This window comes from Danio rerio, chromosome 4 (genome assembly GCF_049306965.1).
Source record: "Danio rerio strain Tuebingen ecotype United States chromosome 4, GRCz12tu, whole genome shotgun sequence".
In the NCBI taxonomy this organism is placed as follows: domain Eukaryota; kingdom Metazoa; phylum Chordata; class Actinopteri; order Cypriniformes; family Danionidae; genus Danio; species Danio rerio.
The window spans coordinates 40,282,117-40,310,061 of NC_133179.1; the positions used below are offsets into that span (position 1 = coordinate 40,282,117).

Here is a 27,945-nt window from a genome sequence, read left to right on the forward strand (position 1 = left end):
GGCTCATTAACTTTACTCTGCTGCTGAGTAAATTTTGCTCATATGCTCAAATTTTGCTCATTTGCTCAAATTTTGGATCATATGTTTTGTCCCAGCTAAGATCTTAAAATGTTCTTTACTTCTCATAGTAACAAATAATGATAATAATTGTCATGGTCACATATATTGCTGTATATGAAGGGATATTTATTTATTAGCATGATGGTTGCTATATTTTAATGAAACAACTGTTTACTATGTGAATGGAGCTATCAAACCGACACGAGCGTTGAAAATAATACATAAGCTAAACTTTTTCAGGTTTTGTGCAGCCATATATACATATAAGTAATATCACAGTATAAAAATAACCTACAACACGAAATCTCTAGGACAGGTGAACTTTCTGACGACACAGCGTCACCAGCACAGACCAAACACTGCACAAAGAATGAGATATTTCAAACATGATGTGACCTTAGCATTAATGTAACAATAAAAATAACTTACTGCACAAAATCTCTGTAATGGATGAACGTCTGACAGCGCAGCGTCAGGCACACAGACAAAATAATGCACACACAGTGAAATATTTTAAATGTGATGTGAGCAAAACATACTGTTTATCAGAACAGGATAAAAATAACCTACCGCTCTAAATCACTATGACAGGTGTACTTGCTGACAGCGCAGCCTCACGAACAAAGACAAAATGCTGCACAAAGAGTGAAAAACTTCGAACGTGATGTAACCAGAACATATTGTGCATCAATATAACAGTATAAAAATAACTTACCACACGAAATCTCAACAACAGGTGTACTTTCTGAAGGCGCAGCCTCACGAATACTGCTCAAAAAGTGAGATATTTCAAACATGTCGTGAACAAAACATACTGTGCATCAATATAACAGTATAAAAATAACTTTCCACACAAAATCACTTTAACATACGAATTAATCTCGACAGCAGATGAACTTTCTGACCCGATAAATTGAGCATTTAGAGCAAGAGAAACTTTGGAAAATCCTCAGCGCTGATTGGCCCTGATTTTAAACTTTAGACAATGCATCCCTCCGATTAGCCCAGGGTCTAAGCAAACTGTAGACAATCGCGGCTTCTCGTTGGACGAGAGTCTACAGTCTACAGTTACCATTGCACATTCCCTGGGCAGATGTCTGCGAACTCCCCAAATGTGGGAATCTCGACTGCATAATTTCTGGTAGTGGGGGACTGCGTTCGCGCTCTCCCCTGAGCACAGTGGTTCAAGACAGAGTTCAGGCGGTAGCGTCGGGCCCGGCTGGAGCGGCGCTTCCCTCTCTTCCTCGTCCTTTGCCAAGCCTCTTTTGCTCCAGTAGAGCTGCGCGCGCCTGTGGAAGGCCTGCCAACCCGTCGCTGGAAGAGTCTGTTCTGACGCCGAAAACTACTCGAAAGGTCCCCCCTCAAAGCGGTTTGACCAGGTGAAGGAACACGCAAAGAGAGCCCCCGGTGGCTTTTGTCCGCCAAGCGAGTGTGCCCTGTGGAATGTCAGGATTTTATTTGCCGGCCTCCCGCTGTTACTGATGGAACGAATGCAGACCGTGTGAAAGGTCATCATTTTATCTGCCATTAAGTAAGCGAACGCTTCTGCTCGGATCAGAGGTAACTTTGTTTCAAGAACTGCAATCTTTTGCAGACGTCTGTGGCGTTTTAGGCAGAGGGACGGTTCTAAACCAATCTGAACCAGAGGCAATTTCGCAGCCAGCCGTCGGTGGTTTCCCGTCCCAGGAATGTAAGGTGCTTGCAGCGAGAGGTTGTTTCGTTAGCGCTTCCGCTTTCGTCAGTGAAGTTCTTTTGCGGAACGTTTGTAGATCCCGTCGTGTTCTTCAAGCTATGTCGTTTGAGCACTGTGCTGATAGGCTGACGTAAGAAAACAGGACACAAAATATACAAGGCAAGAGTGCAAAGCACGGAGCTCTAGGCAAAGGCGGTCCGAACCGCAGCAAAGCAGGAGGTCGACATGTCCAAATAGACCAAATCAGAAACTAAGCAGAGAAAAACGACATCTGTAGAGAAAGAAAACAGATGGAGGAAAAGAAAGAAAGAACAGGAGGATCCCCTCCCCTCCCCCCATAGAGGGTCTGTTATCCCCAGATCGAGTGCGTCCAGTGGAATCCATGTGTTGGCAGCCCCAACTGATGACAAAACACAAAGCAAGCATCTGGAGGAAGCTCAAACTCTTCATGCGTTGCCACAGTTACTAGCGAGTGGTTTGCAGGCACAGGCACGTCTGCTGCAAGTACAGCGCCGTCAGGGGACAGGGGTTGCTGGCCCATTCCCCATGCTCGGTTGCTGGGCATCACCGCCCTGGAGTACGGCCGATAGAAAACGGCGGCTGCCATTTGCGCCAGCCGGCAACTCATACCTACCTGGCAGGGGAGATACCATGATCAAGAAGGTGGTTCACCTAGGGCGAGGCTTGGCCATTGCACTCCGGCCACGCTGACCCCTGCGAATTCCCCAAATGTTGGAATCTCGACGTTATAATTTCTGGTAGTGGGGAACTGCGTTCGCGCTCTCCCCTGAGTACAGTGGTTCAAGACAGAGTTTAGGCAGTAGCGTCGGACCCGGCTGGAGCGGCGCTTCCCTCTCTTCCTCGTCCTTTGCCAAGCCTCTTTTGCTTCAGTAGAGCCGCGCGCGCCTGTGGAAAGCCTGCCCACCCGTCGCTAGAAGAGTCTGTTCTGACGCCGAAAACTACTCGAAAGGTCCCCCCTCTAAGCGGTTTGACCAGGTGAAGGAACACGCAAAGAGAGCCCCCGGTGGCTTTTGTCCGCCAAGCGAGTGTGCCCTGTGGAATGTCAGAATTTTATTTGCCGGCCGGCCGCTGTTACTGACAGAACGAATGTAGAACGTGTGAAAGGTCATCATTTTTTCTGCCATTGAGTAAGCGAACGCTTCTGCTCGGATCAGAGGTAACTTTGTTTCAAGAACTGCAATCTTTTGCAGACGTCTGTCGTTTGGGGTTTGCAGGGAATTTTTTCGTCAAATCCTCGTACAACGTCAAGTCATGACATTTGACAGATCCACGCCCTAGTATCATGGGTCATCCAGTGAGCAGAGAGCCATAAAACAAGGATAAAACAAGGCGTACGCGTTGGTCAATCGAGCGGACAAAGCCAACTCAGCGTGACAAGCTCCCTGCAGGTATTAGGGCCAATTTACAATCCGGGCCCGACACAGCTGTACAGGTCCTTGCGAAATGTCCCCTTTCGTCACATTTGAAGCACCTGAATTCTGGGCGTTCCTTCATCACATTTTCTGAGCTTCTGCATAGTCGACAGGTTTTTACCTGATTGGTGTGCATGACTCTAAAGTGCTGTGGCGCTTCCGCCGTCTCGATTTTGGTACTGTATGGTAAGGAGACCATCTCTTCCGGAAATCTGTTTTTTACAAACCTTGTTCCATCTTCTATGTTTGTGCCAGGATACAATCTTCTTTTAATTTTAGATATGGGGTAAACTCCCCATCTCTCTAGCTTGCTTAAAATTTCTTCATTTGCTAGGTAAACAGGCAGATGCTTGAACGAAACAACATAGTCTCTGTTTTGTAACCTCCGTACTTCAGATTTCACTCCTTTAATTGTCAATCCATTGTCTATTAAAATTTCGGTGTCATCTTCAGTCTCCATTGTTACTTCATACTCCCTTTGTTTGTTTGGGTCTCACCGCCAGCATTCTTCCTTCTCCAATCAGCTCCGTGACTGCTTTGGTTATATCAAATCTTCTTGCATCTTTTACATTTTCTACTTCTACAGTTACTGTTGCTTCCTTTGTGCATACTCTTCTTTGTACCTCTTGCTTATCCTTACCTTTCTCACCTCTTCGTTGGCCGGGCTCTTCATTTTATTTATCTCTTTGTCTGTTGTCAAGTCCATTTTCTTTCCCTCTCCGTCTATTATCCAGCCCATTTTCTTTATCCTTTCTTGCAAGTCCCTCCATTTCCATGTCGTTGCCGGGGAATCTGTCCATGATTAAAAATAAAACACACTACATAACCACCCTTCAGTCAGCAAAATGCTGCTGTTAGGTGGTTTTTAAAGACAAAAAGAAAACAAACAAACAAAAACACTCAAGGTCAATAAACAAAAAGGTAGACAAACAAAATGGGGAGAGCCTTTCTCTCCTTACTGCTGCCAACTCACTTCCTGTTTGCTCTATAGCCCCCTCAGGGTGGTGTGGCCGTAAGCAATGACAGCTGTCAAGTGTTGGCTATTGAAACTAGGCGCAGTCCCAGGAGGCGAGCACAGATTAGCTGCCTGCAGCGCCAATGAGCTGGACAGCCGGAGCTGGGCAAGCTGTGAAGCACCAGATTCCATGTCACGGTACTGCGGTGTGGCTCCCAGGAGACAGCTCCTGCCAAGCTTGCATGTCAGGATGGCCGAGCAGTCTAAGGCGCTGCGTTCAGGTCGCAGTCTCCCCTGGAGGCGTGGGTTCGAATCCCACTTCTGACAAACCGAGCCTGCAGCAGTGCGCTCAGGCTGAATTCTTTAACTCTCTGCCCCCATGTCCGAACGATACAGTAACACTGACAAAGTGCCACATCACGCGGGCTTTAATGCAAGTGCACTGAAAGGGGATCAAAAGAATTGTCCTGGGATGGGGTTGCTTTTTAAGGTTTGCAGGGCATTTTTTTCGTCAAATCCTCGTACAACGTCAAGTCATGACATTTGACAGATCCATGCCCTTGTATCGTGGATCATCCAGTGAGCAGAGAGCCAATTGAGAATGTGCGTAAAAGCAAATCTGAATGTTTCCGCCCAGTTGCTAACAGGAGACCCTCCGCTTGTAAAGCCATCGTGATAACCACAGGAGCCTCCGGTTAGGGTGAGAGCACTGTCTTGTGGTGCCAGCGCAGAGAGACGGAAAGTCACTTTCCACAATGTTTTCATTCAATGTTCTACGCTGGTGGAATCACCTTCCCATTCCCACTCGGATTACGGATACACCGGTGTCCTTCAAGCGACAGCGAACACCCATCTCTTCAGAGTACACCCGAACCCCGGTGAATATCCCTCTCTCTAAAGAAAACGAAACTCCTACTCCAGCACTAAATTCTCTGAGCACAAACAAATTACTTGGAATAAATAGCCCTTTTTCGTATGCATTGCCTCGTCTTGTTGAATACCTCCACTATTGTATGTCGCTTTGGACAAAAGTGTCCGCTAATTGTATGCTTCCGCCCAGTTTCGAACAGGAGACCTTTAGCGTGTAATGCAAACATGATAAACACTACACTACGGAAACCAATAGGCCAGTGCTGCTTCAAGTATTTATAGTCTTTTTTTATAGAGCTGTCTTGTACAGTCTGCACCGTGAAGGGCCAGCAAACGCACTGGCCACCTGCTCATGCACAACACAAAGCTAAAAGAAATCAGATTCTACGCAAGTTTGCGACACCGCGAGGGGCGGTAAACACTGAGCTGAATTCAAACTTCTAGCCTCACACCGCTCTGCAGAAAGAATGTTTTCAGTGAACGTCAGTACTCAACAGAAGCCTGATTTGACAATTGTCATAAAAGCCAGAGGTTGTTTCCGCCCAGTTTCGAACTGGGGACCTTTTGCGTGTGAGGCGAACGTGATAACCACTACACTACAGTAACCTTCAGGCAGATCGAGCTGATAACCCTTTTTGATTGGGTGCCTGTCGACGATCATTGCTGGTGCGGCAGTGGATGCTATTATTTTCTCGCCAAAAGAACAGCACTGTTTCTGCTCGGTTTCGAACCGAGGACCTTTCGCGTGTTAGGCGAACGTGATGACCACTACACTACAGAAACCCAAAAAAAAAAAAACAAGGCGTACGCGTTGATCAATCGAGCGGACAAAGCCAACTCGGCGTGACAAGCTCCCTGCAGGTATTAGGGCCAATTTACAATCCGGGCCCGACACAGCTGTACAGGTCCTTGCGAAATGTCCCCTTTCGTCACATTTGAAGCACCTAAATTCTGGGCGTTCCTTCATCACATTTTCTGAGCTCATGCATAGTCGACAGGTTTTTACCTGATTGGTGTGCATGACTCTAAAGTGCTGTGGCGCTTCCGCCGTCTCGATTTTGGTACTGTATGGTAAGGAGACCATCTCTTCCGGAAATCTGTTTTTTACAAACCTTGTTCCATCTTCTATGTTTGTGCCAGGATACAATCTTCTTTTAATTTTAGATATGGGGAAAACTCCCCATCTCTCTAGCTTGCTTAAAATTTCTTCATTTGCTAGGTAAACAGGCAGATGCTTGAACGAAACAACATAGTCTCTGTTTTGTAACCTCCGTACTTTAGATTTCACTCCTTTAATTGTCAATCCATTGTCTATTAAAATTTCGGTGTCATCTTCAGTCTCCATTGTTACTTCATACTCCCTTTGTTTGTTTGGGTCTCACCGCCAGCATTCTTCCTTCTCCAATCAGCTCCGTGACTGCTTTGGTTATATCAAATCTTCTTGCATCTTTTACATTTTCTACTTCTACATTTACTGTTGCTTCCTTTGTGCATACTCTTCTTTGTACCTCTTGCTTATCCTTACCTTTCTCACCTCTTCGTTGGCCGGGCTCTTCATTTTATTTATCTCTTTGTCTGTTGTCAAGTCCATTTTCTTTCCCTCTCCGTCTATTATCCAGCCCATTTTCTTTATCCTTTCTTGCAAGTCCCTCCATTTCCATGTCGTTGCCGGGGAATCTGTCCATGATTAAAAATAAAACACACTACATAACCACCCTTCAGTCAGCAAAATGCTGCTGTTAGGTGGTTTTTAAAGACAAAAAGAAAACAAACAAACAAAAACACTCAAGGTCAATAAACAAAAAGGTAGACAAACAAAATGGGGAGAGCCTTTCTCTCCTTACTGCTGCCAACTCACTTCCTGTTTGCTCTATAGCCCCCTCAGGGTGGTGTGGCCGTAAGCAATGACAGCTGTCAAGTGTTGGCTATTGAAACTAGGCGCAGTCCCAGGAGGCGAGCACAGATTAGCTGCCTGCAGCGCCAATGAGCTGGACAGCCGGAGCTGGGCAAGCTGTGAAGCACCAGATTCCATGTCACGGTACTGCGGTGTGGCTCCCAGGAGACAGCTCCTGCCAAGCTTGCATGTCAGGATGGCCGAGCGGTCTAAGGCGCTGCGTTCAGGTCGCAGTCTCCCCTGGAGGCGTGGGTTCGAATCCCACTTCTGACAAACTGAGCCTGCGGCAGTGCGCTCAGGCTGAATTCTTTAACTCTCTGCCCCCATGTCCGAACGATACAGTAACACTGACAAAGTGCCACATCACGCGGGCTTTAATGCAAGTGCACTGAAAGGGGATCAAAAGAATTGTCCTGGGATGGGGTTGCTTTTTAAGGTTTGCAGGGCATTTTTTTCGTCAAATCCTCGTACAACGTCAAGTCATGACATTTGACAGATCCATGCCCTTGTATCGTGGATCATCCAGTGAGCAGAGAGCCAATTGAGAATGTGCGTAAAAGCAAATCTGAATGTTTCCGCCCAGTTGCTAACAGGAGACCCTCCGCTTGTAAAGCCATCGTGATAACCACAGGAGCCTCCGGTTAGGGTGAGAGCACTGTCTTGTGGTGCCAGCGCAGAGAGACGGAAAGTCACTTTCCACAATGTTTTCATTCAATGTTCTACGCTGGTGGAATCACCTTCCCATTCCCACTCGGATTACGGATACACCGGTGTCCTTCAAGCGACAGCGAACACCCATCTCTTCAGAGTACACCCGAACCCCGGTGAATATCCCTCTCTCTAAAGAAAACGAAATTCCTACTCCAGCACTAAATTCTCTGAGCACAAACAAATTACTTGGAATAAATAGCCCTTTTTCGTATGCATTGCCTCGTCTTGTTGAATACCTCCACTATTGTATGTCGCTTTGGACAAAAGTGTCCGCTAATTGTATGCTTCCGCCCAGTTTCGAACAGGAGACCTTTAGCGTGTAATGCAAACATGATAAACACTACACTACGGAAACCAATAGGCCAGTGCTGCTTCAAGTATTTATAGTCTTTTTTTATAGAGCTGTCTTGTACGGTCTGCACCGTGAAGGGCCAGCAAACGCACTGGCCACCTGCTCATGCACAACACAAAGCTAAAAGAAATCAGATTCTACGCAAGTTTGCGACACCGCGAGGGGCGGTAAACACTGAGCTGAATTCAAACTTCTAGCCTCACACCGCTCTGCAGAAAGAATGTTTTCAGTGAACGTCAGTACTCAACAGAAGCCTGATTTGACAATTGTCATAAAAGCCAGAGGTTGTTTCCGCCCAGTTTCGAACTGGGGACCTTTCGCGTGTGAGGCGAACGTGATAACCACTACACTACAGAAACCTTCAGGCAGATCGAGCTGATAACCCTATTTGATTGGGTGCCTGTCGACGATCATTGCTGTTGCGGCAGTGGATGCTATTATTTTCTCGCCAAAAGAAGAGCACTGTTTCTGCTCGGTTTCGAACCGAGGACCTTTCGCGTGTTAGGCGAACGTGATGACCAATACACTACAGAAACCCCACAAGTGCTTTCACCAGCGAAGTTAGGCCTGCAAGGATAAAACAAGACGTACGCGTTGGTCAATCGAGCGGACAAAGCCAACTCGGCGTGACAAGCTCCCTGCAGGTATTAGGGCCAATTTACAATCCGGGCCCGACACAGCTGTACAGGTCCTTGCGAAATGTCCCCTTTCGTCACATTTGAAGCACCTGAATTCTGGGCGTTCCTTCATCACATTTTCTGAGCTCATGCATAGTCGACAGGTTTTTACCTGATTGGTGTGCATGACTCTAAAGTGCTGTGGCGCTTCCGCCGTCTCGATTTTGGTACTGTATGGTAAGGAGACCATCTCTTCCGGAAATCTGTTTTTTACAAACCTTGTTCCATCTTCTATGTTTGTGCCAGGATACAATCTTCTTTTAATTTTAGATATGGGGAAAACTCCCCATCTCTCTAGCTTGCTTAAAATTTCTTCATTTGCTAGGTAAACAGGCAGATGCTTGAACGAAACAACATAGTCTCTGTTTTGTAAACTCCGTACTTCAGATTTCACTCCTTTAATTGTCAATCCATTGTCTATTAAAATTTCGGTGTCATCTTCAGTCTCCATTGTTACTTCATACTCCCTTTGTTTGTTTGGGTCTCACCGCCAGCATTCTTCCTTCTCCAATCAGCTCCGTGACTGCTTTGGTTATATCAAATCTTCTTGCATCTTTTACATTTTCTACTTCTACAGTTACTGTTGCTTTCTTTGTGCATACTCTTCTTTGTACCTCTTACTTATCCTTACCTTTCTCATCTCTTCGTTCGCCGGGCTCTTCATTTTATTTATCTCTTTGTCTGTTGTCAAGTCCATTTTCTTTCCCTCTCCGTCTATTATCCAGCCCATTTTCTTTATCCTTTCTTGCAAGTCCCTCCATTTCCATGTCGTTGCCGGGGAATCTGTCCATGATTAAAAATAAAACACACTACATAACCACCCTTCAGTCAGCAAAATGCTGCTGTTAGGTGGTTTTTAAAGACAAAAAGAAAACAAACAAACAAAAACACTGAAGGTCAATAAACAAAAAGGTAGACAAACAAAATGGGGAGAGCCTTTCTCTCCTTACTGCTGCCAACTCACTTCCTGTTTGCTCTATAGCCCCCTCAGGGTGGTGTGGCCGTAAGCAATGACAGCTGTCAAGTGTTGGCTATTGAAACTAGGCGCAGCCCCAGGAGGCGAGCACAGATTAGCTGCCAGCAGCGCCAATGAGCTGGACAGCCGGAGCTGGGCAAGCTGTGAAGCACCAGATTCCATGTCACGGTACTGCGGTGTGGCTCCGAGGAGACAGCTCCTGCCAAGCTTGCATGTCAGGATGGCCGAGCGGTCTAAGGTGCTGCGTTCAGGTCGCAGTCTCCCCTGGAGGCGTGGGTTCGAATCCCACTTGTGACAAACCGAGCCTGCGGCAGTGCGCTCAGACTGAATTTTTTAACTCTCTGCCCCCATGTCCGAATGATACAGTAACACTGACAAAGTGCCGCATCACGCGGGCTTTAATGCAAGTGCACTGAAAGGGGATCAAAAGAATTGTCCTGGGATGGTGTTGCTTTTTAAGGTTTGCAGGGCATTTTTTTCGTCAAATCCTCGTACAACGTCAAGTCATGACATTTGACAGATCCATGCCCTTGTATCGTGGATCATCCAGTGAGCAGAGAGCCAATTGAGAATGTGCGTAAAAGCAAATCTAAATGTTTCCGCCCAGTTGCTAACAGGAGACCCTCCGCTTGTAAAGCCATCGTGATAACCACAGGAGCCTCCGGTTAGGGTCAGAGCACTGTCTTGTGGTGCCAGCGCAGAGAGACGGAAAGTCACTTTCCACAATGTTTTCATTCAATGTTCTACGCTGGTGGAATCACCTTCCCATTCCCACTCGGATTACGGATACACCGGTGTCCTTCAAACGACAGCTAACACCCATCTCTTCAGAGTACACCCGAACCCCGGTGAATATCCCTCTCTCTAAAGAAAACGAAACTCCTACTCCAGCACTAAATTCTCTGAGCACAAACAAATTACTTGGAATAAATAGCCCTTTTTCGTATGCATTGCCTCGTCTTGTTGAATACCTCCACTATTGTATGTCGCTTTGGACAAAAGTGTCCGCTAATTGTATGCTTCCGCCCAGTTTCGAACAGGAGACCTTTAGCGTGTAATGCAAACATGATAAACACTACACTACAGAAACCAATAGGCCAGTGCTGCTTCAAGTATTTATAGTCTTTTTTTATAGAGCTGTCTTGAACGGTCTGCACCGTGAAGGGCCAGCAAACGCACTGGCCACCTGCTCATGCACAACACAAAGCTAAAAGAAATCAGATTCTACGCAAGTTTGCGACACCGCGAGGGGCGGTAAACACTGAGCTGAATTCAAACTTCTAGCCTCACACCGCTCTGCAGAAAAAATGTTTTCAGTGAACGTCAGTACTCAACAGAAGCCTGATTTGACAATTGTCATAAAAGCCAGAGGTTGTTTCCGCCCAGTTTCGAACTGGGGACCTTTCGCGTGTGAGGCAAACGTGATAACCACTACGGAAACCTTCAAGCAGATCGAGCTGATAACCCTTTTTGATTGGGTGCCTGTCAAAGATCATTGCTGGTGCGGCAGTGGATGCTATTATTTTCTCGCCAAAAGAAGAGCACTGTTTCTGCTCGGTTTCGAACCAAGGACCTTTCGCTTGTTAGGCGAACGTGATGACCACTACACTACAGAAACCCCACAAGTGCTTTCACCAGCGAAGTTAGGCCTGCAAGGATAAAACAAGGCGTACGCGTTGGTCAATCGAGCGGACAAAGCCAACTCGGCGTGACAAGCTCCCTGCAGGTATTAGGGCCAATTTACAATCCGGGCCCGACACAGCTGTACAGGTCCTTGCGAAATGTCCCCTTTCGTCACATTTGAAGCACCTAAATTCTGGGCGTTCCTTCATCACATTTTCTGAGCTCATGCATAGTCGACAGGTTTTTACCTGATTGGTGTGCATGACTCTAAAGTGCTGTGGCCCTTCTGCCGTCTTGATCACATGTTTTTTGATTTGTCAGGGAAACCAGAGCACCCAGAGGAAACCCACACGAACATGGGGAGAACATGCAAACTCCACACAGAAACACCAACTGACCCAGCTTAGGCTCGAACTAGTGACCTTCTTGCTGTAAGGCGAACATGCTACCCACTGCACCACCATGCAGCCACCATACACATTTTTTCCTAAAATGTATATATATTTTAAGTCTCAGCTCTGCAATTTAACTATTTTTGTGGCAAATATTTTTTCATTTTCTTTCAAACAGTAGGCTGAAAAAAAAAAACTAATTTTAGAATAACAATTAAATTGCCGGCAATGTGGTGGCGCTGAGGGTAGAACGTTCGCCTCACAGTAAGAAAGTCGTTGGCTCGAGCCTCAGCTAGGTCAGGTGGCATTTCTGTGTGGAGTTTGCATGTTCTCCCTGTGTTTGTGTGGGTGTCCTCCGGGTGCTCTGGTTTCCTCCACAAATCCAAAGACATGTGGTAAAGGTAAATTGAGTAGGCTCAAATATATATATATGTGTGTGTGTGTGTGTGTTTGGATGTTTCCCATTGCAGCTGGAAGGGCATCTGTTGTGTAAAACATGGATGGTGCTGGATAAGCTCTTGGGTTATTCCATTGTAGCAATTCCAGACTAATAAAGGGACTAAGCTGAAAAGAAAATTAATGAATTTAGTCGGAATTTAAAGGTTTTTGCATCTGATTTCAATATTTTTTTTTTTTTGCATTATAAGCTAAGCTTATTGCGCTGTAGGTTTTTGCTTCTACATTTTACCAACAGTAAACCGGAGCATTATTGAACAAAGAAACATATAAAAAGAACCCTTCCTTTTCATTGATACAACCTTTATGCAAAAATCTCCAAAAATGAGCTCTCTACACTTTTGAGCGAACTCTGTTCATTTTCCTGGTGTGAAGCTGATTCTGTTAAATTGCTCCCTGTTAGCAAAGTACAGCTCTGCAAATGCAGCGAGCTGGGCCACTGCATTTTGAGAGACACCTTCTCTCTGGAACGCTCTGGTCATGGTTGCTCCACGTCTTGTCAGCTTCAAAAGCCTTTTGTAGCATGTATGACATCACAAACATTATTAGCTGAAAAACTATTTAAAACAATTAATACCTTCATGACCAAATAATTACAATGCAACCACCTATCGTAAGCCTATTGAGCACATAAAATTATATAAGTATCAAATGCACATTTGTTTGTGTGTGTGTGTGTGTGAGTGAAAGACAGCATGTAGTAGTGTGTGTAAGAGAGAGAGAGCCAGTACATGTTTATGAGAAAGCATGTAGAAGTGTGTGTGTGAGAGGGAGGGCTTATCTTTGTGAGTGAGAGCATGTACATGTGTCTGTGAGATGTCTATGTGTTTGTGTTGGCAACATTGTATCATTTACAGTCATGCTAAAAAGTATTTCTGAATTGAATTGAGATAGAATGTAGGTGTGTGTGAGAGAGCATGTACAAGAGTGAGTGTGTTAGTGAGAGTGTGTACAAGTGTGTGTGTGTGTGTGAGTGAGACTAATTAGTTAGTGTTGTGCTGAAATTTGATATGTCCTGAAAACTTGTCAGACCAGTTATTTACTTTTTGGTTTTATTTATTTAATAAATGTATATGGTATTTAAGCAAAGTTTTAGGGGAACTGGATATAATTATAAAGAATAATATTTTGTACATAATATAATCAATTTTATTTTAAAATTTTATTTTAAATAATAATAGGCCTACACACACACACACACACACAGTCTAAAAATTGAATATTAAGCATGTAATATACACCCAGTTTAAAGTATGTAGTTTCCAGAAGCACTCAAACTGCTCAAGGCTGGGCTAATGCTGAGGTTTCATCTTTGGGTGGAGACTCAATAATATCCATCTGCACAGTGTGACATCACATTCCACTGGCGCGCGTGTGTGTGTGTGGCTTTTTTTCTGTGTTAGTGGGTAAGGCCGCAGGTTTCAAATCTCCCGGGTTTGCGCACGCAACTACTTGTGTTTCGTAGATACAACATCATGAAACATCTAATGACTCGTTATCAAGACGACTCATTTGAAGCACTATGAGTCGACTCTTTTATAGATGAATCAACAGTTTTAAACACTGTACACTTACAGATTTAAGCCTTAGCTGGATATTTCACTTCACTTAGAGCTGTTACACACTACATGGAAGGGTATTTTCAAAAACCCATAATATGGACTCTTTAACAAAATAAATACACTATTTAAATAAAATAGAAATCAACAAGTGAAATAGAAGAAACTGTAGAACTGTTATGGTTATAAACTATATAAATACACACACATGTGAAGGTCCATCTATTAGTCCCATGACGGAGCTAACAGCATGGGTGAAGGTCAAATGCATGTAAACCTTTTAGCACATGTGAAAAGAAATATTTTTATTCGTTATAATTTATTTTAATTTGTTTCTAGCTCTGAATTTTAATCTGACTCCAATTTATAATAGTTTTAGATTTAGATTCATCTAATTAAAGCTGATTACCTTATAGGTTGTGATTAGGTCTAATTTAGATTTATTAACCTAATAAATCCTTATATTCCATTAATGTTTCGTCGTTTACTCAAAGTCGCTTAGAGTCAGTATGCTGGCCAGTTTCATCTGCTCACGGACATATCTTCGCCAGTTCCGATTCTTAGCAGATATGCTAATTTCCTTTAAGTTATAATAGGCCGCCCCATGCTTGCACATACTTAAAGAAAGTTTGATTTAGCCCCTAGATGATATCATACCCCTGGATTATATCATCAGTGATTGTCAGAAATCAACAGGTCTCTAATGCTGTGCCCATGCTCCATCCATTGTGCCTAAATAGATGACTAATCCTGGTTGTAGGCTGCGGAAACGTCAGCCTAAACAATCTACTAGATTTAAATGATTTCGGAAGATATTAGAGTTAAACAAGAATTTTACATTTATTTGTCAGGAAAAGATTTTCCATTGCAGTTCACATAATTAAACAAAAAAAGCCAATCAAGATTGTACAACATCAATTACTCAAAGATACATTGAAGAATTAAAGAGGAATACCTGAACATGTAGAAACACATTGCAGCATACAAGTCCTGATGCAGAGCTCAGAGATTCACAACCTGCAATTCTGCACCCTTTGCCTAAATACTCAAATCATCATAAATTCAAGACAATAAAAGCTTCACCGAGACTCTTGCCTGGTCATGAGTTGATGCGAAGACCATTTTGCCTGGAGTGGAGCATCTGGCAAAGATCTTTTCAAAGTCAAAACCCAAATTAACTGATATAAAGGAGATTGTAAAATATTACAGTGAAATTAAGACCACTTTACCAATCACATAGAGACATTTAAAATCACACCAAACATAAATATAAAGCCACAAGATACACCATATTAAAAACTTAAACATTCGGTGTGAAATGTGAGTGAGCTGCTCTGGTGGAGAAGGTAAAGTCCAGGGCAAAGAGGGGGGCTCAGGATGCATGATCGAGACAACCTGAACAACTGGTTTTCTAGCTGATCTTCTTCTCACATTGGAAAGTTTATTGTTTTAGTGCCTTACTATTCTCACGGTCTTGTCTCGTGTGGAGTTCCATAACAGTTTGCAGATTTTAATATTATGGAGAGATATAGCCATCCTTACAATATTATGTGCATATCTGATCTTAAACTGTAGTTCCACTGTACACTGCAACGAGAACCTCAGTCAATAATATTTATGTAAAACTGAATTTTTGTTGCATCATATGATCATATTTTAAACTTTTCATAAAATCATCAAACAATGTGTACCTAAAAAGCATTTTTTAAGAAATAAAAAAAGTTCTGTCCTATTGTCACTAAGTTATTGTTACTTTTTTCTACTGGATATGTGGTTTATATCTAGTATATATATAAATATTTGTCTATTTGCTGGCTTGCTATCAGAAAACAAACCCTAAGCTAGGCGATAAATTAATTAAATTCTACAACTACAAGTGATTTGTAATTTGTTCATTTATACCCCATTTTTGTTTAATAATGTTTTTGCAGACTATGCAGACTTTATGTGTTGGTCTAATATTTGTATAAAGATAGTTTGCATTTGCATTTACTCATTTAGCATCTTTTATCCTGCGACAACAACTAATGACAAAAGAAGAAACAGACTCAGCCTACCAAAGGTTCAGAGCTTGTGTTTTTAAAAGCTAACAAACCTTAAGCCAAGTCCAACAAGTAAAGCCACACAGTGTTGTTTTAAAGCTTATTTAATTTTATTTATTTTTTTAAATGCACCGTTCTATTCACAAGTCAAGTTGTTAAGCTCATTAGGCCCTGTGGCTTTTGTTTTTTATTTATAATATCTTTCACTTAAATTGCTGTTTCATAAAAACATCTACTGGGAAGAGTTGCCATATTTGATATAAAGATTTTATGGCACAAACGTGTTATTTAATATTAAGCTTGTTTGTTTTTATTTATTAAAAAGTCTAGCTTGATGTGCACTATTTTGTTTTTCTTTTGCTTATTTTATTGTCGTGATTTATAAAGTAATCTGATTTGTTATAAAAGCTTTTCTGGTAAAATAATAATAATAATAATAAAACAATAAACAACAATTAAACAGTGTTTAAGTGTCTAATGCTGGCAGCATCATATGTTAGAAAACTATTCACAAAGACTATTTGATTTATTAAATAACTCATCTCTTGTGCTTTCTTTCATGTTATGTGACAAAATGAATGAATGACTCGGATGAACTAAAAGATTCATTAATTCGCTCATGTGCACGATGTGTAGTGCGAGACAAGATTAGTTCATTTTTCGAGTCCTCTATTGAGTCGTTCGTTCACCACATGAAAGACTACAGCCTAACATATGCATTTATATGCCAATCATATGCATTTAGAGCCAGAAAAAGAATTGATCTGTTAACCTCTCGAGTCCTCGGGTTTGAATCATTCGTTCATTAGGGCCAATCATATGAGTTTAGAGCCAAAAAAAAAAAAAAAAAAAAAGAATTGATCTATTCAACTCTCGAGTCCTCGGGTTTGAGTTATTCTGTCACGTGATGAACGAACGACTCAAGAACCAGAAGACTCGAAAGGTGAACTAATTATCATGGCTCCTATCGGCTCAGACTGTTTACATTGGTTAAGATTATATGTGACTGTCATTGTAACGTGAACGCACCACTGACATTTGAAGACATTAAGAGGTGAGCTGAGCAAGGAGACAACAATACCCATAGACAAAAGAGCAGGTAAACACTGAATTATTATTTTCTTCTTATAATCTATTTATGACTTATTTGTTGTGTGATCAACCTTCTGGGCTAGTTGTAGATGTGTTTGGAAGCAGTTCGTAACATTTTAATACAATTTTGGCAAATTGAACCAAATGAACGAAATGACTCGAAAAAAGATTTGTTCATCTTGATGAACGAGACTCAAAGATCCGAGTCAGTAAAATGATCTGAACTTCTCATCACTACTTTCAACACATTTACAACCCCACCTACTGCAGTGTAGGAGTGTTGGAAAATAGTATACCATCACTCAGCCTTTTCAAACATTATTCAGACATGAAACATCCTGTGCACATGAGAAAATGTTTTGCTGCATTCATGTCATGTGTGCAACTTTTTGTCCATGTGTTTCTTAAGCTGCGCCGAATGAGCGAAACTCTGTAGACACTGATTAGATCTGTATAGTTTCTCTCCAGTGTGAATCCTCTTTTGTGTTTTCAGATGTGTTAACTGATTAAACCTCTTGTCACAGTGTGAATCGTCTGATGCAGTTTCAATTTTGGAGCTGTAAAAAAAAGTCTTCTCACACTCAAGCACACATACTCTTTCACACCAGTGTGGATCTTCATGTGTTCATTAAGGTTTGCTGATCGGTTGAAACTCTTTTCACACTGAGTGCATGTGAATGGTTTTTCTCCAGTGTGGGTCCTCATGTGTTTATTAAGGTCTGAGGAGTTGCTGAAACTCATCCCACACCGAAGCTGCGGTCACACTAGAGTTTAAGCATGCGAAATTCTGTTGTTTGGTTTCTCTCCAGTGTGGATCCTCAAGTGTAGATTACGGGACGATGATTGGCTGAAACTCTTCCCACAGTGAGTGCATGTGTATGGTTTCTCTCCAGTGTGGATCCTCATGTGTTTATTAAGGTGTGATGAGCAGTAAAAACTCTTGCCACACTGAGGGCATGTGAATGGTTTCTCTCCGGTGTGGATCCTCATGTGCTGATTAAGGTTTGATGATTGGCTGAAACTCTTGCCACACTGAGTGCATGTAAATGGTTTCTCTCCAGTGTGGCTCAGCATGTGTTTATTAAGGTGTGGTGATTGGCTGAAACTCTTCCCACACCGAGTGCATGTGAATGGTTTCTCTCCAGTGTGGATTCTCATGTGATGATTTAGCTGTGATGAACAGCTGAAACTCTTCCCACACTGAGGGCATGTGAATGGTTTCTCTCCAGTGTGGATCCTCATGTGTTTATTAAGGTTTGATGATAGGCTGAAACTCTTCCCACACTGAGTGCATGTAAATGGTTTCTCTCCAGTGTGGATCCTCATGTGTAGATTAAGGGATGATAATACGCTGAAACTCTTCCCACATTGAGTGCATGTGAATGGTTTCTCTCCAGTGTGGATCCTCATGTGAATATTAAGCTTGCTTTTGCTTGACAAACTCTTTCCACACTGAGTGCATGTGAAACGATTCTTGTCTCTCCTTTTCAAAATACCATCAGTCTGTAAAAGAGTTTTTTCCTCAATTTTGACATGATGTTCCTCCTCTTTACTCCCCTCATTCTCTTCAATTAGGTCTGAAATATATATATATATATAAAACCATTAGTTTTCATTAAGTCTTTAAAACTCTTCATCAAAAGCTGAAAAGTGAAGACACTGGAAACATTGGCTACACACACTGTAATTTTGATTCACATTAAATGTAAAATAAATCAGGTCATATTTTGTTCGGTCCATTAATGGTGTACACATTTAAACAGATTTAATTCAATTAATCTTTATTTATCTAGTGCTATTACAATGTAAAATGTATCAAAGAAAAAAATTGAAATTGTCAGTCCAGTTTTCAGAGTTTCTTACATAATTGATCATAAGCAGGGCCAGACGGAATCTGCGGACGTTTTTTGCTATTTCTGCTGAGAATTTTGGTAAAAATCTGCAGATTTCTGCGGAATTATTTTAAGAGTATCCAGCGGAGTATCATAACATACACCTTAATATATTAAATAAAAAGTAACAAATTACTGAATAAAAACTGAATTAATTCAGATTTACACATTTACTCAAGTAAATAAACAGAATTAATAATGGGCTAGAAATCTGCGGAATTCTGCGCGCTCAGATTCCGTGTGGGCCTAATCATAAGTCATATTGGTAAGACATATAAGACAGATTTGAAAGCTGTAAATGGCCAGTTTTTATTCATATTTATTCATAATTACAACAAAATGTTTTTCTAATATGTGTAAAGCAGACCAGGGCTCAGAATTAACCTTTTTGCTAGGTAGCACTGGTGCTCCTAATTTAAAAAAATGTAGGCGCATCAACCAAAATTTAGTCGCACACACCAATTATAAGCACCGTTAGTTTTATACAAGTTTTATACACACAGATTTATTGCATTTGAAATCAACACTAATCAAACTAACAAGCAAAAAAATTTATGCATGCGTGAGGAAAATATGTCTCAACGAAATCCCATTATCACAAAAAAAATACATTTTTATAACATAAACGAGGAACCAAAAGATACACGGACCACTCACCAGCCCTTCACGCACTGCTTGACACAAATGAATCTGTTAACGATTGCTGTGCGGTTTTCACGGGTGCTGTCTGATACTGCACTGACGCTTTTGACATATACTGTAACTTAATATATGCATATGTCATGTCAATAGCAATACCAGTCTTTTCATGAGCAGCGATATTAGTTTACTCAGTGTAAGCCCGTTTGCGATGGTGTACATGGTGTTAAATTACATATACATATAGCTGCCACTTGCACGGCGGACAGCATCTGCCGATTAAATGAAGGATTAAACAGAAGCTCTCGTGCTAGATGTGGCAAACAGATAGCTGAAAATTGACTTTTCATAGCGGACTTGAAGCCAATGGAAGTCTTTTATCTACTCTTTGAAAAGTGTAGATGGTGGATTAACATTCAGCACAGGATCATTACTAAGATGTGTCGTTATTTGTAACTTTAGATGCCATGGTTACATGGACAGCGCTTTACAATTTTTCGGGGTTGTAGCTCTCCCTGTCATCCCAAGCCAGAAGGCGTTGAGTGATTGTGATTGACAGCTGATATTAACCAATCCATTTGCATTCAGTTATAGAGCAGTGGGCCAATAGGTAGAGCCCAAAGGCGGGCAAGCATTACGAACTTGGCTTTGTTTACTGCAGCAAGTTGACATGACAACTGTTTTAAACCATTCCTGAGCGCTGCGTTTCAAGTGCAAAGATGCATTCAGCGTGAATATCTCCCGAATCTGTGCATGTGCTGAACATTTTGCAGTAAAAACTGGTCACACACAGCAATTTTTTTGCACTCGCACAAATGCTCCCAAATATATTTTGAGGTTTTGAGAACTTTTTTTGAGAAAAAAGTTCTGGGGTCACAGCTGAACAAACAGCTGAGTATTTGCCTCGCAGACATGAATCATACCTGTACACCATCTGCATAAAGGCTGGATTGTGCACCTTTCCCCTTGTGTGCTGTTGGGTCATTTTCATCAATTCTGGGGTGATTTTGAGGCTTAATTTGGCCAAAACTTTCTCTGTGTTTCAGCAAACAGACTGATACTTGGGGGCATCTTATTTTGACATATTCTGGGTAAATGCTTTAAAAAAAAATTTATTTTTTTTTAAACTCAATACACACTGGGCAAATTTACTCCCTTTTCATTATATTCATGGCTGGTTTTTTTTCATTGTCCTCTATTTTAACACATTTTTTTATTGCAAAGCCATGAAGGCATATAATCATGCATTTATGATTTTTGGTGTTTTCTGTGACGACAGTCAACATTGTTTAATTGGTCTCCACCCATGGGACGGCAAAAAGGAAATGGGTGAGAGTTTAAAGAAAGAGGAGGAATGTTTAATTGGGCAGCTTTATGTGGTATGTGGAAGAAAGAGAAGTTGACTGAACTGTTCCAGTGCGGGGAAACGAGTAGAGAAACCGGGTCGAGATGAGCAGTGTAAACTTAACGATTGACTGTGAGAAACAAAAAGCGAAAGCATGTATTGAAGCAACAGAGCAAAGATTGCCATCTTGTTACTGAAGTGCTTTTGACGTCTGTGAACGAGTGCATCACCAAAGACTTCAGTGCAGTGTATCCTGAAAAAAATCAACTTACCGATTTATCTCCCTGACATGAGTCAGCTACCAAAAGCATTTCATTTTACCCCTCCTCTCCGTGGGTAAGAACCAAAAGTTTTTGTTTTCTTTACCCAAATTCTCATTTTATTTTTTCTTGTTTTGTTTTCTCCCCGTCCTATTATTATCATTATTACTTTTCCCTGTTTTTAAATCTGATGAATCTGCTGGTCTAAAATCATTTGCAATTTTTTCCTTTCACTTTCATTTGAGTTATAAGTGCTGAGGATTTTGTTTCATTGTGATTATTTTTATATTGTTTGTTTTGGACTACCGGCCATGTGAAGACGCAAAATGCTGAGGTTCTCACGTGAAACTTAATTTTGTTTAATATTGCTCTTATCCTAAATACTCATACCTTATACATACCTGTACTGGAAAATAAGCGTTTAAGTGTCAGAGTCTAGCTGCTCTGAGCATAATTTAACTTGAATCAGGATAAATAAAGGCTGAAGCAACCATCGAGAGGCAGAATCCGCTACTAGCCTCCATGCTAATGCTAACCCCGAAGTGCAAGCTGCACCTAAGAAAGAGATGGCGCGGGTGAGTGATAACAGTGCAGTCCTTCAAGCTATTGATGCACTAAAAGGCAATTTGATTGCTAAAATTGAAGAAAAGGCCGTTGCACAGTCAAATGAACTTTGCAATGAAATTGACCAGCTTCGAACAGTTAGGCAATGCTGGAGCACGTTCAAAGTCAAGTCAAAGTCAGCTTTATTGTCAATTCAGCCACATGTACAGGAGATACAGAGAATCAAAATTACGTTACTCTCAGACCCTATGTGCCTAACATATATTATTAATATAAAAAGTAGAGTTTTAAGAAAAAGAAATCTAAATTTACAATATATACAATTGTACATAAAATGTGGTCTAAAAAAATATTTAAAGTGTAGTCTAAAAATATACATACGAAATAAAAAAATTGTAAACCTAAAGAACAGTATATAGTGCAAAAAGACTTGTGCACAGGATGATTATGACAAAGTGACAGTGTCATAATATATGTAAATGTAGTATGATGTGTCTAACTGGTAGACCAATGTTACATAAAGTGACCAGTGCAGATGAATGTGTGCATGTGTGTGTGTTTTCATGTGTGTCAGAGTCCAAAGGTGCGTGTGGAGGGAGAGGGGAGTGGTGGCAGAGTTGGGAGAGGGTTCAGCTTCCTGACAGCCTGATGGATGAAGCTGTCTTTCAGCTAGACGGCTCACCTTGCTTCTATAGTTTTTCTCATTGTTTTTGTACATGAGACCCACCACAGTTGTGTCATCCGCAAACTTCATGAAAAGATTAGAGTTGTGAGATGGTGCACAGTCATGAATCAGAAAAGTGAAGAGGATAGGGCTCAACATCCCTTAGGGGCCCCAGTGTTGAGTGATGGTGCTGGATATGTTACTGCCGACCCGTACTGCTTGTGGTCTTCCAGTGAGAAAATCCAGCAGCTAGTTACACAGAGAGATGTAACTTTGACAGCTGGACCAGTTTTTGAGTGAGCTGTTGAAGGATGATAGTGTTGAATGCTGAACTGAAGTCTATGAACAGCATTCGGGTGTAGGAGTTTTTTTTTTTGTGAGCGCTGAGTGGTAGGACCGATATGCAAACTGAAAGGGGTCCAAGGTGGGGGGGCAGGACAGACTTAATCTGCTGCATCACAAGCTGTAAGCTCCTCTCTGTGTGGTGTAAACAAAGCCCAGTGTGTTATTGCCCCGTGTTGAAAAGTGTATGTGTTGGTGTATTTTTGGAAACACACTTTTTAGGTCTGCATGGTTAAAGTCCCCAGCCAGGATGAGAAAAGCATCTGGGTGGGCTGTAGGCTGCTCACTGATGTCCAGGTACAGGTCTTTCAGCGCCTCTCTCATATTGTTGGCATTAGAGCTGGGAGGGATGTAAACAGAGAAAAGCAGTATGGCTGTTTATTCCCTTTGTAGATAAAACAGCCGGCACTTTAAAACCATAAACTCCACCAGTGGCGAGCAGTAATTGCAGACTACATTAGTATGAAGGCTGGAACAGCAATGTCCGGAACGTTGTCACTGAGCCAAGTTTCCGTAAACACAAATGCACAATAGTTCTTTACAGTCATTTAAGATGAACGAAGTAGACAGCTATAGTCCAGTTTGTTGTCTAGCAAGCCTACGTTCGCTAGAATGAAGGGGATAGCAGGTTTGTGTGGGTTAGCCGCTAGCCAAGTTCAGATCCTCCCACGCGGCTAGGACGTACAATAACACTGCCACGTACATGACAAAGAACACAAAAACACTGTCTTGTCGGAAAAGAGAGAAGCCGCAGCGTGTGCACGCGCCTCTATCTTGGAAAAAGCAAGAGTGGAAGTGGAAGAGTGGTAAACGCCAGAGTGGAAGCAGCGAAAGAGCGAGTGACTGGTCTGGAGTCTGTGTTGGGTGGATACTCCAACTCTCTTACTACCCTGGAGAAAGAGTTTAGTATTGTGAAAGAAAGAAGCTGGCTCTGCTGAGACCAAAGCGAAGATCTTGAGGAGAGGTCTCCCCGCTCAAATCACTCTATGCAGCAAACCTGTGGACGACAAATAACTGCAACGCGCCTTCTTGATTAAATGCCACAACTTTTCCAAAAAAAAGAGGATATTCTACAATACAATACAAATGTTAATGTCACTTTCCGGTTAACTTTTAAATGACCACTTTAGCACATGTTCGTTGTTATTTCTAGCTCTCAAGTATATTTTGTCAATAATGGTGTAGTTTTGTAGTAAAACATCAAAAGCTGTTCCAATGGATTTATTTTTTATGTGAGATCCCACATGGTAAGCTAGTTAAGAGAGGGAGTAGTTGGAAGTGTGTGCAAGTTTATATGCAAGGTTTTAATATTGTGTTGTTTCATGTTTATAAGTATATGTGTGATCACCCCCGGGTTTTTTTTTCTCTCTTTTTTTTCTCTCTCTCCCACACATCCCCTACATACAAAACCCAGATTCCTTTTAGATGCTACTGATAAATGTTTTTGACAGCCCTCCATAAAATGGGTGGAGTAAAGACAAACTTTACCGGTTGGAATGTGCAGGGGCTAAATCACCCAGCAAAACGAAACAAGGTGTTAGTATATCTTAATAAGTAAAAATCCGATATTGTATATTCACAGGAGACACATCTGTTGAAAAAAGACTATTCTAAACTTAATAGAGGACGTTATACATAAACAAATATATCATTCTAACTTCAATAGCAAAAGTAGGGGCGTTGCTGTACTCATACATAAAAATTTACATTTTGTTTTGGAGTCAAATGTGTTGGATAAAAATGTCAGATACATAATAATCCAAGGTAAACGTTTAAACATGTCTGTAGTCCTGGCCAATGTGTATGCTTCTAATTGGGACAATGAAAAAATTTTCAGTAATTTATTTTCAATTTTGCCTAGTCGACACACAATTTAATTTTAGGAGGATTTAAATTGTGTTTTGCACCCAATTTTGGACCGCTCTAGCTCTTCGAGTAATACATTAAGACAGCCAGCACAATGTATCAACTCCTTCCTTTAGACATATGGTGTAAGTGACCCCTGGAGATTTAAATATCCATCTTCCAAGCAATTTTCCCTCTATTCACCATTGCATCAAACCTATTCCAGGATTTACCATTTTCTCCTGGACAAGTTGTTACTTCCCTTAATGTCAGCAGTAGAGTATGGTAGTATTGTTATTTCAGACCATTGTCCAGTCTCACTAAAGATATGTTTTCAGGCAATGTAATCCTCCAATGTACATGGCGGTTTAACTCAAGACTCTTGGCAGATGACGATTTTGTAAAACTTATTGATGCTCAAATTGATTTCTTCCTTAAGACAAAGGAATCCCCAGAGATAAGTTATAGCATCCTATGGGATACTCAGAAACATATATAAGAGGACAAATTTTAGATCAAGCTAGTGCAATTAAAATTTAAATAGTGAAAGTCAAAACGGCTTACAGAGATTATAAATAAAATTAATACAATTGATCAGCTACTCTCAACATCACCTTCCGAAGAGCTCCATAAGATAAGACTTCTGCAAGCGGAATATGACTCCCTCAGGTGAAAATATCGAGGATCTCCACATAAGATCCCACTAGATTCATTGTGTACATGGAAAATGAGCTGGCAGTTTATTATGTTACCAACTGACACAATCCTCAGCAGCTGGTTTTATAGCAGCAGTTAGGAAGGATGATGGCAGCCTTATTACTGATCAACAGAGAATTAATGATCAATTAAAAAACTTCTATAAAACTCTTTACAGCTCTGAGGTAAACTAAATTGAACATATTAAGAGCTTTTTTAATTATTTAGAATTACCATCCCTCTGTGATTCAGATCAGTTGGCATTAGAATTAAATTTAACACCTTCTAAAATTGAAAATGCTATCGAAAAATTGAAAACCAGAAAAGCACCAGGCCCCGATGGCTTCCCATCCGTGTTTTATAATAAGTTTACTGCCAAGTGAACACCCCTGTTATGCAACGTATTTGCTGAAGCTCTTGTTTCGGAATCACTCCCCCCTCCATGAGATCGACTGTTATAACAGTACTTCTTAAAAAGATTAAGGATCCACTTAACTGTGAATCTTATCGTCCGATCAGCTTACTCTGCTGTGTTGGGAGACAGTTATCTTACAACCTTCATCGCTTATTTAAATATTATTTATTCACCAAAAAAATAATACCAATCCAGAGGTCCTAATTTCTTTAGATGCCCATAAGGCATTTGATAGAATAGAGTATATCTGTTTATTTACAGCACTTAAAAAATTAGTTTTGATCCTGGATTCTGTTCCTTAGTTAAAATTTTATATTCCAGACCCCAAGCAATTATTCAAACAAATAATATAATTTCTAAAGGCTTTCCACTCTCTAGAAGAACAAGACAGGGCTACCACCTGTTCTTTGACATTGCTATTGAACCTCTTGCAGACGTATTAAGGAACTCAGATGGCTTAAAAGGAATTGTCAGAGAGGGACACAAACATAAGTTCCTGCTATATGCGGATAATCTTCTTTTTCTGTCAAATCCAGATACATGTATTCCAAAAGCTCTTACAATAATTTCAGAATTTGGAAATGTTTCTGGATACAAAGTAAATCTAGCAAAGAGTCTCCTTTTCCCTATCAATGATAGAGCACAGCAAATGTCCTTCCAATCCTTTCCATTTTCAGTAAGTCCTGATAAATTTGTATAGTGAGTGTGACACGCAAATATAAGGATTTGTTCAATAATAATTTTAAAATGACATTAGTACCCAAGCACGTTTTTAGTGCTCAAGGACACCTTACAAACAGTAGGAGAACAAAAAAGCAACAAACTTAAGAAGGTAGAGAAAATGGGAGACTAATAATACATAAAATAATGACAAAAGACCTGAGAACAAGCAACAAGAAAGAAACTCATTCCTGTCTTTCAATGAGTGCTTATGTGCATTTAGGAGAACTAGGCAGCACACTCAGGGCTGCAAGATGGATTAGTTTAGTATTCTTATTATTAAAATATATCTGAATGAGGAACAAATGACTGAGTTGGTCTTTGATAATAAAAACTAACCTGTTTGTTCCTGCAGATCTTCCTGTTTGACTGTGAATGTTTCTTCAATCTTCACATCTTCACTCTCCTCTTTAATAAACGCCATCTTTATAACAGTGTGGAGATCAGTCGCTTCAGCAGGAGTTTTTCTTTGTGTTTGGACACTTTATCCTGTTTAAAATGAACAAAACAAAAAAAATGTCCTGTTTAAAATAAATAAAACAATGAACAGAAACAAAATAACTTCTCTTCAACACTTGCTTCAACAGTTTCTTTATATGAGAGTCATTAACAAACAGAAATCAGATAAGTCTGATCAAGAAACAATAGCCACTGATCAGCTGATTAAAACTAGTACTCCATTTCTTATATATAGTGATGTATATTTATAATGGAATGACATTGTGCTATTCAATCAATTAAACTTTAATTAAAACACTTATTACACACTTTTACTTTATCCAAGTATCTTCTTAATTGTTTTGTTTGTTTTATTTATCTTATTGTCTGTTTATAGCACTTTTTTGCACAAGACAAATTTCCTCTCCGGAACAATAAGTTTATCCTATCTTTATTCAAAAAATAGACCTCATTACTGTAAGTTTTAGTAAATAGTACTACTTTGTATAAGGGTTAAAATAATATTGTCAACAGGTACATAATTTAGCACTAAATGAAAACACTGAAACTTTAATCAATCGCTTTATATAAGGCTAAACGCTTTAAAACAAACCTTTCTCCAGTTGAATCACAGCGCGAGAGCGGCGCAGGCTTATGACGTCACAAGTCAAGCCAAAATAAAAGTCTTTTTTTTGCCACTTACTCTAAGTCATGAGTCATGACTTTTTATATATAGTTTTTCTCTGCGTTTGGACACTTTATCCTGTTAAAAATTAACAAAGCAATAAAAAATGTCCTGTTTAAAATAAATTAAACTATGAACAGAAACAAAATAACTTCTCTTCAACAGTTTCTTTATATGAAAGTAATTAACAAAAAGAAATCCGGTAAGTCCGAGCAAGAAACAACAGCCACAAATGAGCTGATTAAAACTAGTACTCCATTTCTTATATATAGTGATGTATACTTAGAATGAAGTGAAATTTTGCTATTTAATAAATTAAACCTTAAGACACTTAATACACGCACGTTGTTCAATAGTTCACTTTATTTTGAGTAAAATAGTATTACGTTGTATAAAAGTTAATATTTTAAACAGCAGGTACATCATTTAGTATTGGATGAAAAACCTGAAACTTTAATCAATCCGTTGAATAACTTTTTTTCAATTAATGCTTGAACTGACAATATAAGAACATCATAACAAAGTCAGACAAATCTTTAAAAAGGTCAATAATATACATAGTCATAAGAAAAAAATATCTAAAATCACATACAAATACAAATAATATCATTAGACAGAAAGGGAAAATATTAATAGAATTAAAACATTAACAACA

The 27,945-nt window shown here is 40.6% G+C and overlaps 2 protein-coding genes and 9 non-coding genes across 11 annotated transcripts in view; 4 read left to right on the forward strand and 7 right to left on the reverse strand.

Annotated features, from left to right (window-relative positions):
* The window catches only part of LOC110439461 (uncharacterized), a 1,085,403-nt gene that overhangs the window by 267,296 nt on the left and 790,162 nt on the right, over positions 1-27,945 (reverse strand). The gene's annotated exons all lie outside the window — the stretch shown is intronic.
* On the forward strand, positions 2,380-2,543 carry LOC137494473 (U1 spliceosomal RNA). Its single transcript, XR_011014431.1, has one exon. It is a non-coding gene; the product is annotated as a U1 spliceosomal RNA (small nuclear RNA).
* On the forward strand, positions 4,386-4,468 carry trnal-cag (transfer RNA leucine (anticodon CAG)). The gene has a single exon. It is a non-coding gene; the product is annotated as a tRNA-Leu (tRNA).
* Positions 5,545-5,617, reverse strand: trnav-cac (transfer RNA valine (anticodon CAC)). The gene has a single exon. It is a non-coding gene; the product is annotated as a tRNA-Val (tRNA).
* On the reverse strand, positions 5,722-5,794 carry trnav-aac (transfer RNA valine (anticodon AAC)). Its single transcript has one exon. It is a non-coding gene; the product is annotated as a tRNA-Val (tRNA).
* trnal-cag (transfer RNA leucine (anticodon CAG)) lies at positions 7,096-7,178 on the forward strand. The gene has a single exon. It is a non-coding gene; the product is annotated as a tRNA-Leu (tRNA).
* On the reverse strand, positions 8,255-8,327 carry trnav-cac (transfer RNA valine (anticodon CAC)). Its single transcript has one exon. It is a non-coding gene; the product is annotated as a tRNA-Val (tRNA).
* trnav-aac (transfer RNA valine (anticodon AAC)) lies at positions 8,432-8,504 on the reverse strand. The gene has a single exon. It is a non-coding gene; the product is annotated as a tRNA-Val (tRNA).
* On the forward strand, positions 9,836-9,918 carry trnal-cag (transfer RNA leucine (anticodon CAG)). Its single transcript has one exon. It is a non-coding gene; the product is annotated as a tRNA-Leu (tRNA).
* trnav-aac (transfer RNA valine (anticodon AAC)) lies at positions 11,167-11,239 on the reverse strand. Its single transcript has one exon. It is a non-coding gene; the product is annotated as a tRNA-Val (tRNA).
* Positions 14,473-27,248, reverse strand: LOC137490988 (uncharacterized). The gene is made up of 3 exons (XM_073947933.1): positions 27,219-27,248; positions 26,507-26,656; positions 14,473-18,362 (listed from the first exon to the last, which is right to left on the reverse strand). Exons 2-3 carry the CDS (start codon positions 26,589-26,591, stop codon positions 17,557-17,559), a joined length of 891 nt encoding a protein of 296 aa, XP_073804034.1. The 5' UTR covers positions 26,592-26,656; positions 27,219-27,248; the 3' UTR covers positions 14,473-17,556.

Coding starts and splice junctions, on each gene's coding strand:
- LOC137490988 (XM_073947933.1), bottom strand. CDS start 26,591: ATGGCGTTTATTAAAGAGGAGAGTGAAGATGTGAAGATTGAAGAAACA. Junction 18,363..26,506: donor AGATCTGCAGGAACAAACAG/GTTAGTTTTTAT, acceptor TATATATTTCAG/ACCTAATTGAAGAGAATGAG.